This window comes from Euprymna scolopes, chromosome 7 (assembly GCF_053919585.1).
Source record: "Euprymna scolopes isolate OS-2025 chromosome 7, ASM5391958v1, whole genome shotgun sequence".
Lineage (NCBI taxonomy): Eukaryota > Metazoa > Mollusca > Cephalopoda > Sepiida > Sepiolidae > Euprymna > Euprymna scolopes.
The window spans coordinates 114,698,024-114,713,473 of record NC_136488.1 but is presented as its reverse complement, the minus strand read 5'-3'; the positions used below and the strand labels follow the sequence as shown (position 1 = coordinate 114,713,473).

Genomic DNA, 15,450 nt, shown 5'->3' with positions numbered 1-15,450 from the left:
TTATTCTTAAAATACATTATGTAGGATACTTGGAAGATTCACGCTAGATGTGCATAAAAAATATACTTTCAATTCCTAATGTGCTACTATGAATTGCACCTCCACACAGCCAAGAATGTTGAGTTGAAATAATTCACAAAATAAAAAGTGAGTAATCAGAAAGTAAGTGGACGACAATAAAGGAGAGATCTACTTAACTCCAGGACAGCACCTAACAGTTGTTGGTCAGTTGTTCAATGGCGATATTAGTTGACAAGTAAGATTACCTTGAGCAAAGACAATGACAAATGAACACGAGTGCCAAGGACTCAACAATTCATACATTTATGCTCATTAACAATTAATCCAACACAATGTGCTTTGTTTTTACTGGGGGTTAATGACCGTGAGGGTCCGGCATGATTTTACACTATAATTTTTTAGATAGATCAATGAGCATATATATATTGATCAAATACATTAACCAGAATACTTAAATAAGTATGTTTCATTTTGATCAAATGGTATATAATATTTTGGAGTCTGCATTCATGCCAAGATCCCCATAAAAAGGAAAGATAAGTTTTTACTTGATTTGATTTGATTTATGAAATTATAAAATGAAAAATTAAAATCGTAATGATAATATGGAGTTCTTTGAGCAATATTACACATCGGTTTTTATTGATTGCTGAGAAATGTCTAGTGCAACTGAAGGCTTTAACATTTACAAAAAATGATTTTAATAAATGTCACTGTATTTAAACCACATCTCATCCAATCGATGTTCAATACATCATTGGTTCTCTTTCCAGAATTGCATATTATAAAAAGTAAAATTAAACACAGAAAAGGTAAATCTGATATCATGAACTAGAGGTAGGAGAATATAAATTTCATCATTCAATCCTTTTTTTTGATCATGGTAAAAAAATGTTCATTCACCTGAGGCCAATTAAGTGAATGTAAGGTCAAGAAAAAAGTACTTCCATTCTTACTAGTAAAGGTTTAAAAAACAACACTGAAACTAAGTCAAACTGCTGATTAACTTTTCTTTCTATTTAAGCAGTTGAAAAAGTTTGCACAATGAATTAGAAAAAGAAACATTTAAAGGGAAAGGTATTTAAAAAATAATTTGACAAGTAAGTTTTTTTAAAAATGTTAGCCAGACTTTTCTTTAATTATTCTTATGCAGCCATCGCTCCTGGATAACACTGGGTAGTTGTGTTTATATAATCAGCATTATCTTGTTTAAAGGCATACTAAGAAAATCTATGACTCACAAGAAAAGTGCATTTAATGATGGCCACACCTTTTCCAGATGTATTTCATGCCATGTACGAAAATAATCAACAAAAATTCAAGAAAGAACACAAACAGAAAAACATATACAGTAAAATAAAAACTATATGACAAAATAAAGTTGGCAAAAAAGTTGTTGATAATAACATTCTTTATAGATACTTTCCTGAAACATATATGTCTAGAAAACAAATTCACAAACCAATTGTTGCAGTATAGAACATCTCAATGACAGGTAATAATCCATAAAACACAAAACCAACATTTTGTTACATGTTAAAATCTGTATTGATATGAAGCTAGATATGTTTATACATTTATTCCTAAATTAACTGATAATTATTAGTTTTGGAAATCAGCTGTTATGTGTAAAGATGCGTAATGTGGGATATATTTAGCTTAATTTAGTTTTATGTACAGAAACAAAGAGAGAGTGTAAGCCACTCCTGAAAATACAGATATTTCCAATTTTTATAAAATTTGAATAGATAGTACATATTTCAGTTTCTTTAGAATATTTTAAAGGGATTTTAAGGGTCACAAAAAATTAAAATATTTACATTCAATTTTATCCATAATCATTAGACACCAATTAATAAGATAAGTGAAAGTGGTTGAATTGGGATTACTATATAAATATTAATATTTATATTAGATTTAAGTTTACGGTTGCTTAATAATACAAACTAGCCTCTCAGGATTGGAACTTCCGACCACAATGATTGAGTGAGTATATAAATGCTTAAACTTTGTGAATGTTTCACTGTCAAAAGATGACCAAAATCATTATTATTAACAAAGTATGTTTCTTTTAGTTACATATTTTTGCTAGCTTGTGTGGATGAATAAACATATACTACATACACTGCTCCCTCTCCCCAAGGAGGAAATGCCAAGGAGGATGGTCCCATGACAAACAAGCATACTACACTAGCGCTCCTGTCATGATTTCAGCACACATAATATTAAAATCCAAGGCTTTCCAGTCATACTGTCAAGTTTCTTAACAATTAAAGGCATTATAAACATTTAAATGCAATTAAAAACTAAATATCTTAGGTATAGGACTGGTGCTCTAGGACCTAAAACATTTTCAACCGGATGTTAAAAATTAGTTTGCTTTTTTTTCTTTTTAATTTGTAGTTAAATTAACAAAAAATTTAGAAAGGCTATTATGCAACATGAGTGGTGGATATAGAAACACACATTAATATATTTGATAAAGTAGAACAAACATGTATTGACCATAACAGATGGTTGCCATACTAGTGACAAGAATCTCTTGACATCATTATTTGGCCTATTACAAAAGTAGGTGAATGTCATAAGTTGTAGTTTTTTGCCAACCAGGAAACTAGCTTGAGCAGCAAGGTTAACAAATAGACACTTACAGCAACAACAAAGCACTATGCAAATATAAAAACAAACATTGCCCTTAAATTTAATAAGTTTATTTTAAAAGAAACTTAGATACTGTCAGAGTTATTTTGCTTTATTTGTATTCTTTTTATTTTGGGGAGGACTATGGCATTATTTGGTAATTAAATTGTTTAATTCAACCATATTGTTATAAAACTATAACTATTTTTGTTAAGGTAATATTTTAATCTCCATAGTTTTGTAGCATGAGATTTTGGGGGGATTTTTTTTGCTTGCTTTTTGTTGTTGTTGTTGTTTTCTAGGTAGATATTGAATAAGAAAGGCATTCTTTATCTGTTTGACATGATTATTTTTTTCAAAACTTCTTACCCATGTCTAACGTAAGCCATGTTATTGTCTTGAATTTAAATTTTTGAGCCATTAGATAAATCATCTTCCAGATAAATAAGATATTTAACACACGTAAAAGATGCATTAATTATTTCTAGTAAAGAGTAAAATTAATAGTCGAGTCTCAAAATTATAGATTGACAAATAAACATGAAAAACAGATAATGATAGTATGAAAAAAGACCGAGACAAATGGATGTTTCTATTCTAATAATGAAAGAAACTGTCATTTCAGTCTGAAATTTGATGGGAAATGAGAAATTTAGTTCACTTTTACGTCATATACATTTCACTTCTTATTAAATAAATAATAAATTTTTAAAATCTGGTACTTAACACCTATATTTTGACATTTTGATAATACAATAATTGTATATTACTTACCTGGAGGTATTTCTACTAACAAGTTTTTCCTAACATTCAATCTCCGAAGGGAAGGCAACTTGCCAATTTCTGTTGGTAAGCGGGTGATTTCATTGCAGCTAACATCCTAAAGAAAAGAAAAGCAACACATAATGATTTAAATATTTAGAGAAATGTTCAAATCATATTTTGCACACAAAAAATGTCAGTGAAGATACTTTCACCTAAAATATTTGTTCGTTTGACATGGAATGATTCTATAGTACATCAAATAAAGAAAGGCTGCATATAAATAGAATTCTTAGATTATTGGCAAACATTTAAAACAAAACTGGTTTCGTTTGAATTCATCCATTTTTAATATTTTTATCCACTCAATTATTTTCTCTTTGCTTATTTCAGTGCAGGAGTAAGAAAAACTACCCTTTATCCATCTCACACACACAGTAATAAGCCTTCATCTTTTGACTTAGGACACAATAAAAAAAATATATTAGAAATTTAATTATAGTCACGTTTTTGTATTACACAATACTCACTTCATATTAACCACTATGCCTATCAGAAATTACACAGCTAATGAAAGACTTTTCCAAATTACATTTCTAGATTATAAATACAAACATCTACAATTATCCTTTGCATTATATTCATAGAATATACATAACAAAACGTCTCCTATAATCTTGTTTTAAACTTTTTGCTTAATAATCATTACTAGGGCTGTGACAACAGAATATTCTTTTGACTTAAGTATATATCTAACACAGTAAGGGACAGGCAAGCAATTGAGAACCATAGCAGTCTATACAAAAACATACAAGATATTAACAGATATATACTTAAGAGTCAAAACAATGAAAAGAATATGCTGTTGTCACAGCCCTAATCATTACATACTATTTTTTAGATTTGGTTGTTGCAATTGATTGTTTCGATTTTTACTGAGGCAGGATGCATAGTCATCATAGTAGCAGCACATGCAAGTCTTTAAGTAGTCGTTATTTTGTGAGAAAGTAGGTTGGTTACCATAGAAGCATACATCAGTTTGATTATGTCTATTTTATAGTATAGTTATAATATGATGCATATGTTTCAATGTTCATTTAATTTATATTTTTCATTTTAAATTATCGAAATTCAGATGCAGTTTTAGTACAAACTATTCCATTACTCATCTCTCTTTAAACACTGATCTCACCTATAAAATTTATTTTATCTAGTTATTCTTATAAAATATTACTTAAAGTGTTTGCGTATAGACACTTCCCACACTAGAAAAAACAAATTCTTGCCTCTACTTAAATATTTTATGAGTACTCTTTTCATTATTATTTATAGGTCTATAACTAATACTTATAGATAAAACAAAAACAAAAAAAAGAGTAAAAATATGTATGCAGGGTTCAAAGGTGAGAGCAGAAGTTTCTTAGGTTCTTCATATTTTCCAAACAATGCCTGTTCCCTGCTAGTAATATTACTAGTACCAGTAATATAATTTTATTTAGGTAGTAGTAATAAAAATTACTTCTGGTAAAAATCTGCAACTGAAACATTGAAATATGTGAAGCAAAAGATAACAGTAAACGCACTTAAATTATTTACATGTTTCAGATTGCTTTCCTTATCTTGGTTGCTATCCCTTGCACAGTTTTAGTCATTTTACTTTTCCCCTTTTTTTTAAGTGTATTTCATCAAAATCATTAACCTTGGAATTTCAAATAGTAGATTATTTTCATGCAATGTTTATTGCTTTTCCGTATAGTTTTCTTTTTTTCTCTGAACTAACTCTAGGTAGAATTTACACTAAACTATTTAAACAAATTAAAAAAAAAAAAAAAATCCTCATGTCCATAGAATAAAAACAATCTATCCCAGTAGGTTAACTAAAAGGTTCCCTCCCAAGCAGATATAAACTAAGAGAAAAGATACCTAAAGAAGAGGGTCAGAAATTATACCAAGCAAATAGTTGTAAAGATAGCAGCAACAAAGAAGAGAAAAGCTGTTTAGGATTATAAATAATATTTTAAAAATATCATCAAAAACAGTAAAATTGTTACAAATTCAAATTATAATTTGGTATATTGTGTAGAAACTTTTAAACTGAAAGTCAAAATTCTTACAGATTACTTGGAAAGGAAGCGGATCAGACTTGAGGACAGAATAAATGATCTTACATCTACTAAGAAAATGGTTGAATGAATGCAAAATTACAGGCATTTTGATTTTTTTTTTTATTAGATTAACAACCACCTTACCAAGAGTAGAAGAGCAGAAAGAAAAGATTTCAAGATTGCTTTCTTCTATAGATAAGCAAACAATGCAAGCAATTTCTATTTTTAGTCTTATCATAATTTACATAGTCGTTACATGTAATATATAAGATTCATCTAAGAATATATAAGATTCATCTAAGAATAGAACAGAATACATGGAAAAATAACTGAAGTTTATTGCAAAATAAAGAGAGATTCAAATCAAAAGCACATTAGTAAACTAATATTTCATTTGTTTATCAAAGTAAATTTTTCTTTCACTTTTGTATAAAGGATGACTATAAGGAGGAAACAGAAGTAGAAGGTGATAGTTACAAGAGAGAAAAGGGTAGGGTAGAGTAGAATACGAGGAGAAAGTAGTTTGAAGAAATAAGACATGTTATAAATTATGTTTTGAAATTCTTTTCTTTTAGATAAGAATTGATAATTTTGGGATGTTATTCTTATGACGTTTTGGTCGATGTAATCTCCAACTTTCTTCAGATACATCTTGTCCAACTCAAAAATCTATACAAAATTTCAAGCAGAACCCTTTATTTAATCTATAAGAGTAGCTTGCTATGACTAGGTAGAAGTCTGAATTGTAATTTTTGTAACACTTGCACTGATGGTTGAACCTTTAATCTCTAGAAGACTAATTTAGAACTGATTATTTTGACCCATATATCCATTATGCCATGGGTCATCCTTGCAGAATATATTTATATATATATAAGTAGTAAGATTACACAACTAAAAACAAGAATAGATTTAAATAGGTTTCTTAAAATGCATGTTAGAATTGTATAGATCTATGACGTAATATAAGTGCTAAATAATGATCAGTTCTAATTGACAATCTTCTATGGGTTGAAGGTTCAATTCTCAGTGCAGGTGATTCTAAGAATGCAATTATAAATTATAGCTAATCAAGCTCTGTGGATGAAATAAAAAATTCTGTTTCAAATTCTGTATAGATTCCCATGTTCGATAAGATGCACCTGAAGAAGATCCTAATTGTGTACAGTCATGGGCAAAATTTTGATGAATTTTTAACTTCCATTTTCCCAAATTTGATGTATACAGCTAATGCTTTTTCATAACCACCATACAAAATTTCAGCTTGATGAGATAATTTTCAAGTTATTAATTTTCTATTGCATAACTTTGGCAATGCTTCATACAATGATGTTCAAGTTCAAATAAAACTTTTGCTTGTGCTTACGTTGTAGGTGGAGGTATGCAGTTTCACATCTGACTGATGTTCTTAGTTGTATGTAATTTAAGCTTATAAAGCTATTTAGATTATTTATATAAAACAATGAATATATATCTTTTGAACAAAAAAAGAAAATCAATATCAAAACAATATAAACTATGTATAAGCTTCTACTTGACATGATCAGATGAAATTCTGGACAATACATGAAAGTTATTTTAGCATGTCTTTATATTGCAGTGTTTGCTCAGATTCTCAGAATAGATTCAAGTTGTAGGAATACTTAAAACCCAGCTAAGTTACCCATTCAAAAGGACATCAATATTTTAGCTTTGGTGGAGAATAATAGGAGTCATTTTTAACTCTTTTTTTTTTTTTTTTAAATCCTTGAAGAATATATTTTAAGATTCTGTGAGACAACAAGCAGAAATAATATTCAATGAAATTCAATTATACTCCCACTCCTCTGCAAGAAACAAACTAATGTTATATAAAGGTTGTAGATAAAGAAACAAACACCGCTTTATTAAAAGAAAATGTTTTGTTTACTTTTTTGTTTGGTTTTTGCACATTCATGAACGTTTTTCAGGGATGGAAGTAGTTAATGACAGAAATAAACTGAAATTAAGAATCCCCTTCCCACCCAAGACCAGTTACAGTGCAGAAAGCAATTTATTTCCTAAAAAATTCTAATATGTTCTGAGAAAGTCAAAAAACACACAGAATGTGCATGTGAAAAGAAAGAGACCAGAAATCATTCTTGAATGAAACAAGTGAATTGTTTGAAGTTTTAGCCTTTACAACAAAATGAATATTTTCAGTTTTCAGAGACAACTGACATAAGATGGAAAAAGAAGACAAGGCAAAGTAGAGAAAGGAGTAAAGGAAAAGAGAAATCACAAGAAAAGAGAAAGATAAAGCAAGAAAGAGAAATGAAATCCATCTGAATAATGAGGAAATATGGCTCTAGCAATTTGGCAGAAATTAGCTTACACTGATTTTTAAAAAAAATTTTTAAAAACAAATTGATATGGTGTGTTTTATTATTTTATTTTTTTATCAATTGAGACAATCATCCAAGTTTGACATTGTCGGCTTATATTCAATATATTATTCCAGTTTTTGCTTTGAAATAAATTTGAAAAATAATTTTAGTCAATACCTTGGATCAAAATTGTATAAGAAAATGTCTCTGTATGTTGTTACCTAAAGATATTCAGATTTAAGTTTTCAATAATTTTTTTTTTTAAATGAACCCAAAGACATTTAATCATTTACTTTAAAAGAAAACAAAAATCTTTTATTTACCCACTAAACAATTTCTTGAAGATGTTGTGGGGAAATGTTCTTCCAGAACACTTCTTTTTAAGCATACTTTTTCAAACAAAAATGTTAAAATCAGTTATTTTCGAGCAGTATACATCAATATTACACTAGATAATTAAAATAAAAAATTAACATGTTTTGCTCATCATAGAAGTTGCTATTAAGATCCATCCAGTAATCAAAGAGACCATAGTTGTAAATATAAAAATGTGGCAAACTACCATATCATGAAGCCAGAGTTGCCAACAAGACCTGTCAACCAGCTGCTATTCATGGATGGCCTCAAGCTGTATGCCAGCTCAGACACTGACTTAAGTCACAGGTCATATATAACTTATCCAAAAGATACTGGAATGAAGTTTGGTTTGGATAAATGTGCCAAGAGTTCCATCACAGCTGGGAAGAAGGTCCGAAAGGAAAACATACAGCTTGATGAAAATACTATCATCAAAGACAGAAGAGCAGAAAAAATACAAATACTTTGGCATAAAAGAAAACTATTCAATTCAGTATGGCAAGATGAGAGAAAAATTTAGCAGCGAATATACAAGCTGTGTAAGAAAAATCTGTAAAACGAGGCTTACAAATAAAAGCATTAACCAACTACCAACTAGCTATGTTTGTGGTAGCATACAACTTTGGCATTGCTGATTGGTCACAAAAGGACCTAAGCAGACTAGACATTTAAACGCGGAAAATGTTGACACTGTAAAGAATATACAAAACCAGTGTCTGCCTAGGCTGTATCTGTCCAGAGGAATAGAAGGTATGCGTCTTCCAGAAATTGACCATCAGCATCCTGCCACTATTGTAAGCACCAGGTAATGTTTTGAAAGAGATACAGTTTTACTTTCACTTTGATCTTCCTGACTCTGAACAGAGTTTGAAGAAGTGTATCCTTCTGATTATGCTTCATTATCATCAGTAGATGATGTAGAATCTAATTCTTAGTGTTTTTCATGTCATTCTTTTAAAATTTAAATTTTGAATCTAGGAAAGTAGACATACACAAGTTTTTATCATTAAAACAGGACAAAAATCTTGTTTCCATTAATTCATTGAATTGTTCAACAGTGGTAAGGATTCCACTAAAGTCAGAAACATCAGAATTAGATTGGACAGCTTTTGAAAGAAATCACCTCAAAGTTAAAATTGTAGGTATTATCAATATGGTTGAAGTTCTATGGCCTGTTTCTTTGATGAGTCCTTTAACTGGACAATTTTTTTAACACTTCTTCATTGGTTAATTGTTAAGGTAGGAATCTTATAGTGTCCCAAATTATTGTATGAAAAAAAAAAAAAAAGATCCAATTTCTTATTTAAAAATTTCGATTCATGCGAATCATTCTGCTTCACTTATATGCCATGAAAAAGTCCTTTCTGATTATTGTTTGCCTATTAAAAATATTCCGTTAAAAAACAATTAAGTTAGTTTACTTCTTTAAAACTGCTAAACATTAATCAGAGATTTTTTCTGGGCATCCAATGAAAAGCAGAACGGTTCACACCGACTGGAAATAAATTATTTTAAACAATCACAGCGTTAACTTGGACAAAACCAATAGAAAAATAAAAAAATGTTAAAACAATAAAAAACAATATTACTTATGCAGAGAACTTTTTGGAAACCCATTTAACATGTGGAGGAGATGGTGTTTTTTTAATTAGTCTGTACTTTCACCTAACAATTTAATAAACAATACAAAACAAATGATTTGTGTCACAAGCCTTGAAGAAAGACAACTGAAGTTCTTTTTTTTTCTATGTATGTATTTGACTGTTGGTTGGTATTTGACTGTTGGTTGAAGAAAGACAACTGAAGTTTTTTTTTTTCTATGTATGTATTTGACTGTTGGTTGGTTGAGGGAACCAGCTCAAATGGACCAATGTGATCAGTGCCAAGCAAAGGATTCAACAGAATCGCAAAAACATATCAATTGTATAAAGAGCTCTATTGTTGATAAATGTAGCCCTCTTTTTTATTAAAATCAAATTGATGTTGAACTTGTATGTTTACTTAATTATATCACCATGATAAAAAAGTGAAAAACACGTTTTCTTAAGGATACTATTTAAGAAGTACATAGTGTAAAGAGCTAACATTTGGATATAGCATTCTACAATAGGTATTGATTAGGCATGCAATATTCCACATCTGTATCTTAATAGTTTTTATGATGTGTGATTTTAACATTAGTATATGTTTATAACATTTGGTACTTTATTTCCACCACCAAAATTGAACATATCAGCATTTTTATCGACTTATAATGAAGTTGCAATTGGAATTGGTTTAAAAATAGGCATAATAATCATTATGTATAGAATTATATTGAATGTTCATATTTACTGTCATTCAATTCAGTATTTGATGATACTTTATAAATTATTCACCAGTGCAATTTTGATATTATAAATGATGCAATGTTCATTTTTCACACCTCAAAAATGAAGACTGAAATTGAATTAGAAATAATTGTACTTTTACTTCCTATTGTTTTCTTATACAAAGAGTTATGGAAGCATCTTTTATGACATTTTTACTTTAGTTTGTGACATTTTTACTCAGTTACTTTTTTGTTAGTTGATTTCAAAGTTGCCATATTGTAATTTACATGTGTTTGTGCTTCTTGACTCAGTAGTGTAGTGTATCCTGCTGGTTCTGCTTCATTATCATGAGTGGAAAGTAGATGTAGAATCCAATTCTAAATATGCTTTTTATGTCAATCTTTAAAATAAATATTTGAATCATGGGTCTAGGAAAGTAGACACACAAGTTTTTATCATTTAGATAAGCTGAAAATCTTGTTTCCATTGATAACCTGAATTGTTCAACAAAAGTCAGAAATACTAGAATTAGATTTAACGGCTTTTAACAGAAATAACCTCACAGCTAAATTTGTATTATCATTGATATTGTTGATGTTCTGTATCTTGCTTCTTTGGTGATTTCTTCAAATGGATTCAGGAACTGGATATTTTTTTTAAACAAGTCCCCATTGGCAAATTGTTATGGTAGGAATTTTATCAAAAACATATATTACAAGAACTTTTCATTGTTCTTAATTTATTTTCAACATATAATATGTTGAATTCCACCATGTGGTCCCATCTTGAATGAGTTTAGTTTTACAAATTAAGCTGATCCTGTATTTCAGTTAATTTGCTAATTGCTAATAAAAAGTGATTAAAGTAAAAAAACTATTTCTGTTAGATGTAATGGTTGTCTTCACAGCCTGAGTTACAATGTATGATAATTATTCTAAATCACATTCTCTGACACCAGCAACCATATTTGTCCCTGAATCCTGCAAGACTTTATTGAAGATTTTATACTTGTCCAGAACATTGTGTAATTTTTCACTTATTCTTGCACCTCAGTGTACACCAGAGAATAGAACAACTCTAAGCCCAGCTCTGCACTGTTCAAAATCATTTAAAAGCCAATGACCTGTCAAATTCAGAAAGGGAGCATTATCTGTTGTAGCTGTCCAAATGTCTGTAGCTCATAAAATGCTAATTTCAGTAAGAGACTGTTTTGCTTTTATAAATATATCGAAAATTATTTTACAGTGAAGTACTTTTTTGATGGAATGCTGTAATTTGAACAAAGTTTTGCAATAAGTCTATTAAATCTAATGTCAGATGTTACCGAATATGTTACGGAATAATACGGATATCAACAACAATCATTTCTCTTATCAAATAATGGATCTCTTCTGACCTGTAATCATTAGTATTCCAAACTTTTTTTTGGCCAATATTGATTCTATAGTAGTTTGGTTTTTCGCTGGAGGCTCATGGTTATTGCCATTTGATTCTAGAATGTCTGTCTCTGGATATTCATTGTGCATCTGTTTCTTATCTGCAACTTTTGTTTCTTTTGAATGAACATTCCTAAGATAATTTAACATATTAGTCATCGTAAAAGATTTGCTGATTTGCCACCCTTTGTATGTGATAGATTGACATAACTTGTAGGCAGCTGTATTCTTATTCTTGGGATTGACATCAAAATACTTTCAGCAGAAACTGGTTGCCATAATGGTTGAAGGTTGTTAATATTTAATTTCTTATGTATTTAAATTACTTATGTCTGATATCTAATTAGTACTTTATCCCAATAAAATATACATTATCTAAACAAGAAAAATAAAAACTATATATATCATGGTAGTAAGAGTCCAAAAATGAAGAACAAAAGTATGACTGATGAAGAATGCTTTATCTTCGCTTCACACATTGTCGCAATTTATTGTACAATTCTTCAACATGAAAACTGAAAACTAAAATAATTTTCTTTGACAGTGATTTAAAGCACAAAATAATGAAAATTTGATAGAAAAAGGACTGAAATTTTCCATATGTTTACATCTATTTGCCTCAAATTCAATGCAGTTGTAAAAGTCCGCATCATGCCCGTTAGTTGATAATATGGTGTAGACAGTGCGTATATCTTCAATAAATTTTCACTGTCAATCAAAAGAGGGAGTTAACTTATTTTGGTTTACAATATAATTAATATTAGTATCATTTATGACAACCAAATTTGCTGATAAATTAGCATTAGAAAACCTATTAATCGATCGATTAATTGGTAATCGGCCAATTATCAAAGGCCGATAAATTCGTAAATTTGATAATCGGTACATCCCAACTAAGAACTTCCATTGCAAAATACTGAAAGAATGTATTTTCTGGTTAAATTCACCCAGAACTATATAGATACAGAAAGCTCTATAGACTGGCTAAAACGAAGTTAATCAGGAGAGGATTATAATGGCTGCCTAAGATCAAGGCTTAATGACAAATACTTTTAAAAAGATGAGTGGTCTCCGCAATGACAATAAGTACAGGTTCTATGACATCGTTGGAGATGTCCCTCCATGGGATTAATGGACTATCTCATGATGTCACTCCCTCTGATGACATCACTTTCGGTATCGAGTACCGGAGTCAGAGATTGGTACATGACCAAGGAGGTCAGGTGCACACGCCTCACCGTTGAGGAATTGTATTGCTCAACTCGTTTTGCCTGTAATATATGTGAATACGTGTTTTGTTCCTAAAAATCCTGTGTTCCTTCGTTCTTATTACCATTTAACTCCATAACAACTGGCGACGATGGATTCGACTTTCACACGGGTTAACTCCACAAAAAGAAAAAGAAAAGAAACTCTAATTGACTTCAAAAGAGGCTGGCAATTACGTTCTAAAAACAAAATTCTAAAAAAAAAAAAAAACAAAAAAAAAAAACACAAGTTCGTTATCGATGCAATTGTAAGTAATCTTTTTGTCTCTATATTTAAATTGAAAAGAACTGTACGAAACGCATTTTTGTAATGTGTAAAAATTAATTTGGTTGCTTATTGAAAGAAGAAAGAAAAAAAGAGAAAAATATTGATCCAATTTCCCTGCGAGAACAATTTCTAATTGTAACTGGCTATGGCTTATTCGTATGCAAATTTGAACATTTTTCAAATGAAGTGAAAAGGGTTTTTTTTTGCCTTTGTTTTTGCTGCTAACTTTATGCAATATTTTAACAAGAGAGAAATGTTTCTTCCCCCCCCCTTTCGTTTTACTTGGACTAAAAGAAAGATTTTTTTTTTCATTAAGTGGAATTTTCTGAAATATTCAATTTTTAACTGTCAGTCCTATAGTGAAAAATTTTTTCCACATGGGGACAACTCCTCCACACACACATAAAAAAAAACAAAAAAACATTTTAGTTAACTTCCAGAAAATTCACAAGTATTTTTATTCTTTTGCAACTGTAGTGTACCACAGTACATTTTTTTTTTACTTGCGAAACTAAAGTAAAAAATTTTTTTTTTGTTCACCCTCATATTGAGTTATCTCTAAGGTATTTTACCAAGAAGGGATATATTGCTCCCTCCTCATATGCACACACTCAAAGCTCCAGTTACAATTTCAAGAGAGGCAACAAGCGTTGGAGGAGAGAATGCTACTTCACTAAAACAGACAAGAGCTATTGTTAAAAATATTTGATAGAACGGAACACAGGGACGACAGTTTTGCTTCTCCCCAAAGTACAATATGGAATGCTATAGAAACGTTCAACTATCAACCGGTGTTGGATGGGACGTTTGATGCTTTCTATCGGAGATATGAGGACCTATTCACCGTGGATTGTCAAAAGTGGGGCAACGCTAAGAAAGTTTGCCTACTTTTGAGGAAATTAGGGACCACAGAACATAGCAAGTTTGTGGATTATATTCTCCCCAGGAAGACGAGTGAATTGGAATTTTCTGAAGTGGCCAAATTTTTATCCGAACTGTTCAGCCCAAATTCTACGCTCTTTTATAGAAGATGGAAGTGCTTGAACCTGCAAAATAGCGATGATGACGATTACCTAACCTTCATGTCCATGGTAAATAAACACTGCAATGATTTCCGTCTGATTTATCGGCAGATGACTTTAAGTGTTTAATTTTTGCGCAGGGTCTAGTCTCATCTAAAAACGCTGAGATTAGACAACATGTTCTCTCTAGACTTGAGAGCGAACAGGGCCTCACCCTTCAGAAGTTGGCCGAGGATTGTCAACGGGTAGTCTGCGTAAGGAACAACTTGAGACATGTCGAGGAGTCAGGTGCAACATTCATTAGAAGGACGACCTTCAGACCGGAAAAATACTCATCCCAAAAAAGCAAAGCTGGAAGTAAGAAAACTCAGGCTACACCTAATAAGTACCACCTAGTCACAAGACCCGGATCCCCTACAAGCCCGTGCTATCGCTACGTCGGGAAACATTGGTTGAGTCAATTTACAAACATAAGTACTGCAACGAATGTGGCAGGAAGGGCCACAAAGTGACCCAGTGCAGGAAGAACAAGGTCAAGAACAGCGTCCGACAGATTAGATCCAACTTGGATTTGGATAACAACCAGTGCAAATATGTCACAGTTAACATTGCAAATAAAACTGTGCATTCACAATTGGATTCCGAATCAGACCGGTCCATCATTAACCTTAAGACGTGGAAAAGACTAAGGAAACCAACCATGCAGAAGACAAATCAGCTGGAGCTGTGACAAGCGATAAAGTGGAATTTGAGGGAGAGCTCACACTCTCTGTGACCTTAAATGGTGTTATTAAAAAAGTGAAAGTGTATGTACATAGGACATCCGAAAATCTTTTCGGTACAGATTGGATGGAACGATTTGAATTGTGGGACCAACCTATGAATAAATTGTCATAGGGTAGAAGACTTGTCTA

The 15,450-nt window shown here is 30.8% G+C and overlaps 1 protein-coding gene across 33 annotated transcripts in view; it reads right to left on the bottom strand.

Annotated features, from left to right (window-relative positions):
- LOC145279894 (DISP complex protein LRCH3-like) overlaps positions 1–15,450 on the bottom strand; it is a 338,958-nt gene that overhangs the window by 174,635 nt on the left and 148,873 nt on the right. For all 33 annotated transcript variants that reach the window (XM_080131416.1, XM_080131423.1, XM_080131410.1 and 30 more), the window contains exon 4: positions 3,436–3,541. In XM_080131416.1, coding sequence (XP_079987542.1) covers positions 3,436–3,541 — 106 coding nt within the window. The remainder of the gene's footprint in view (positions 1–3,435; positions 3,542–15,450) is intronic.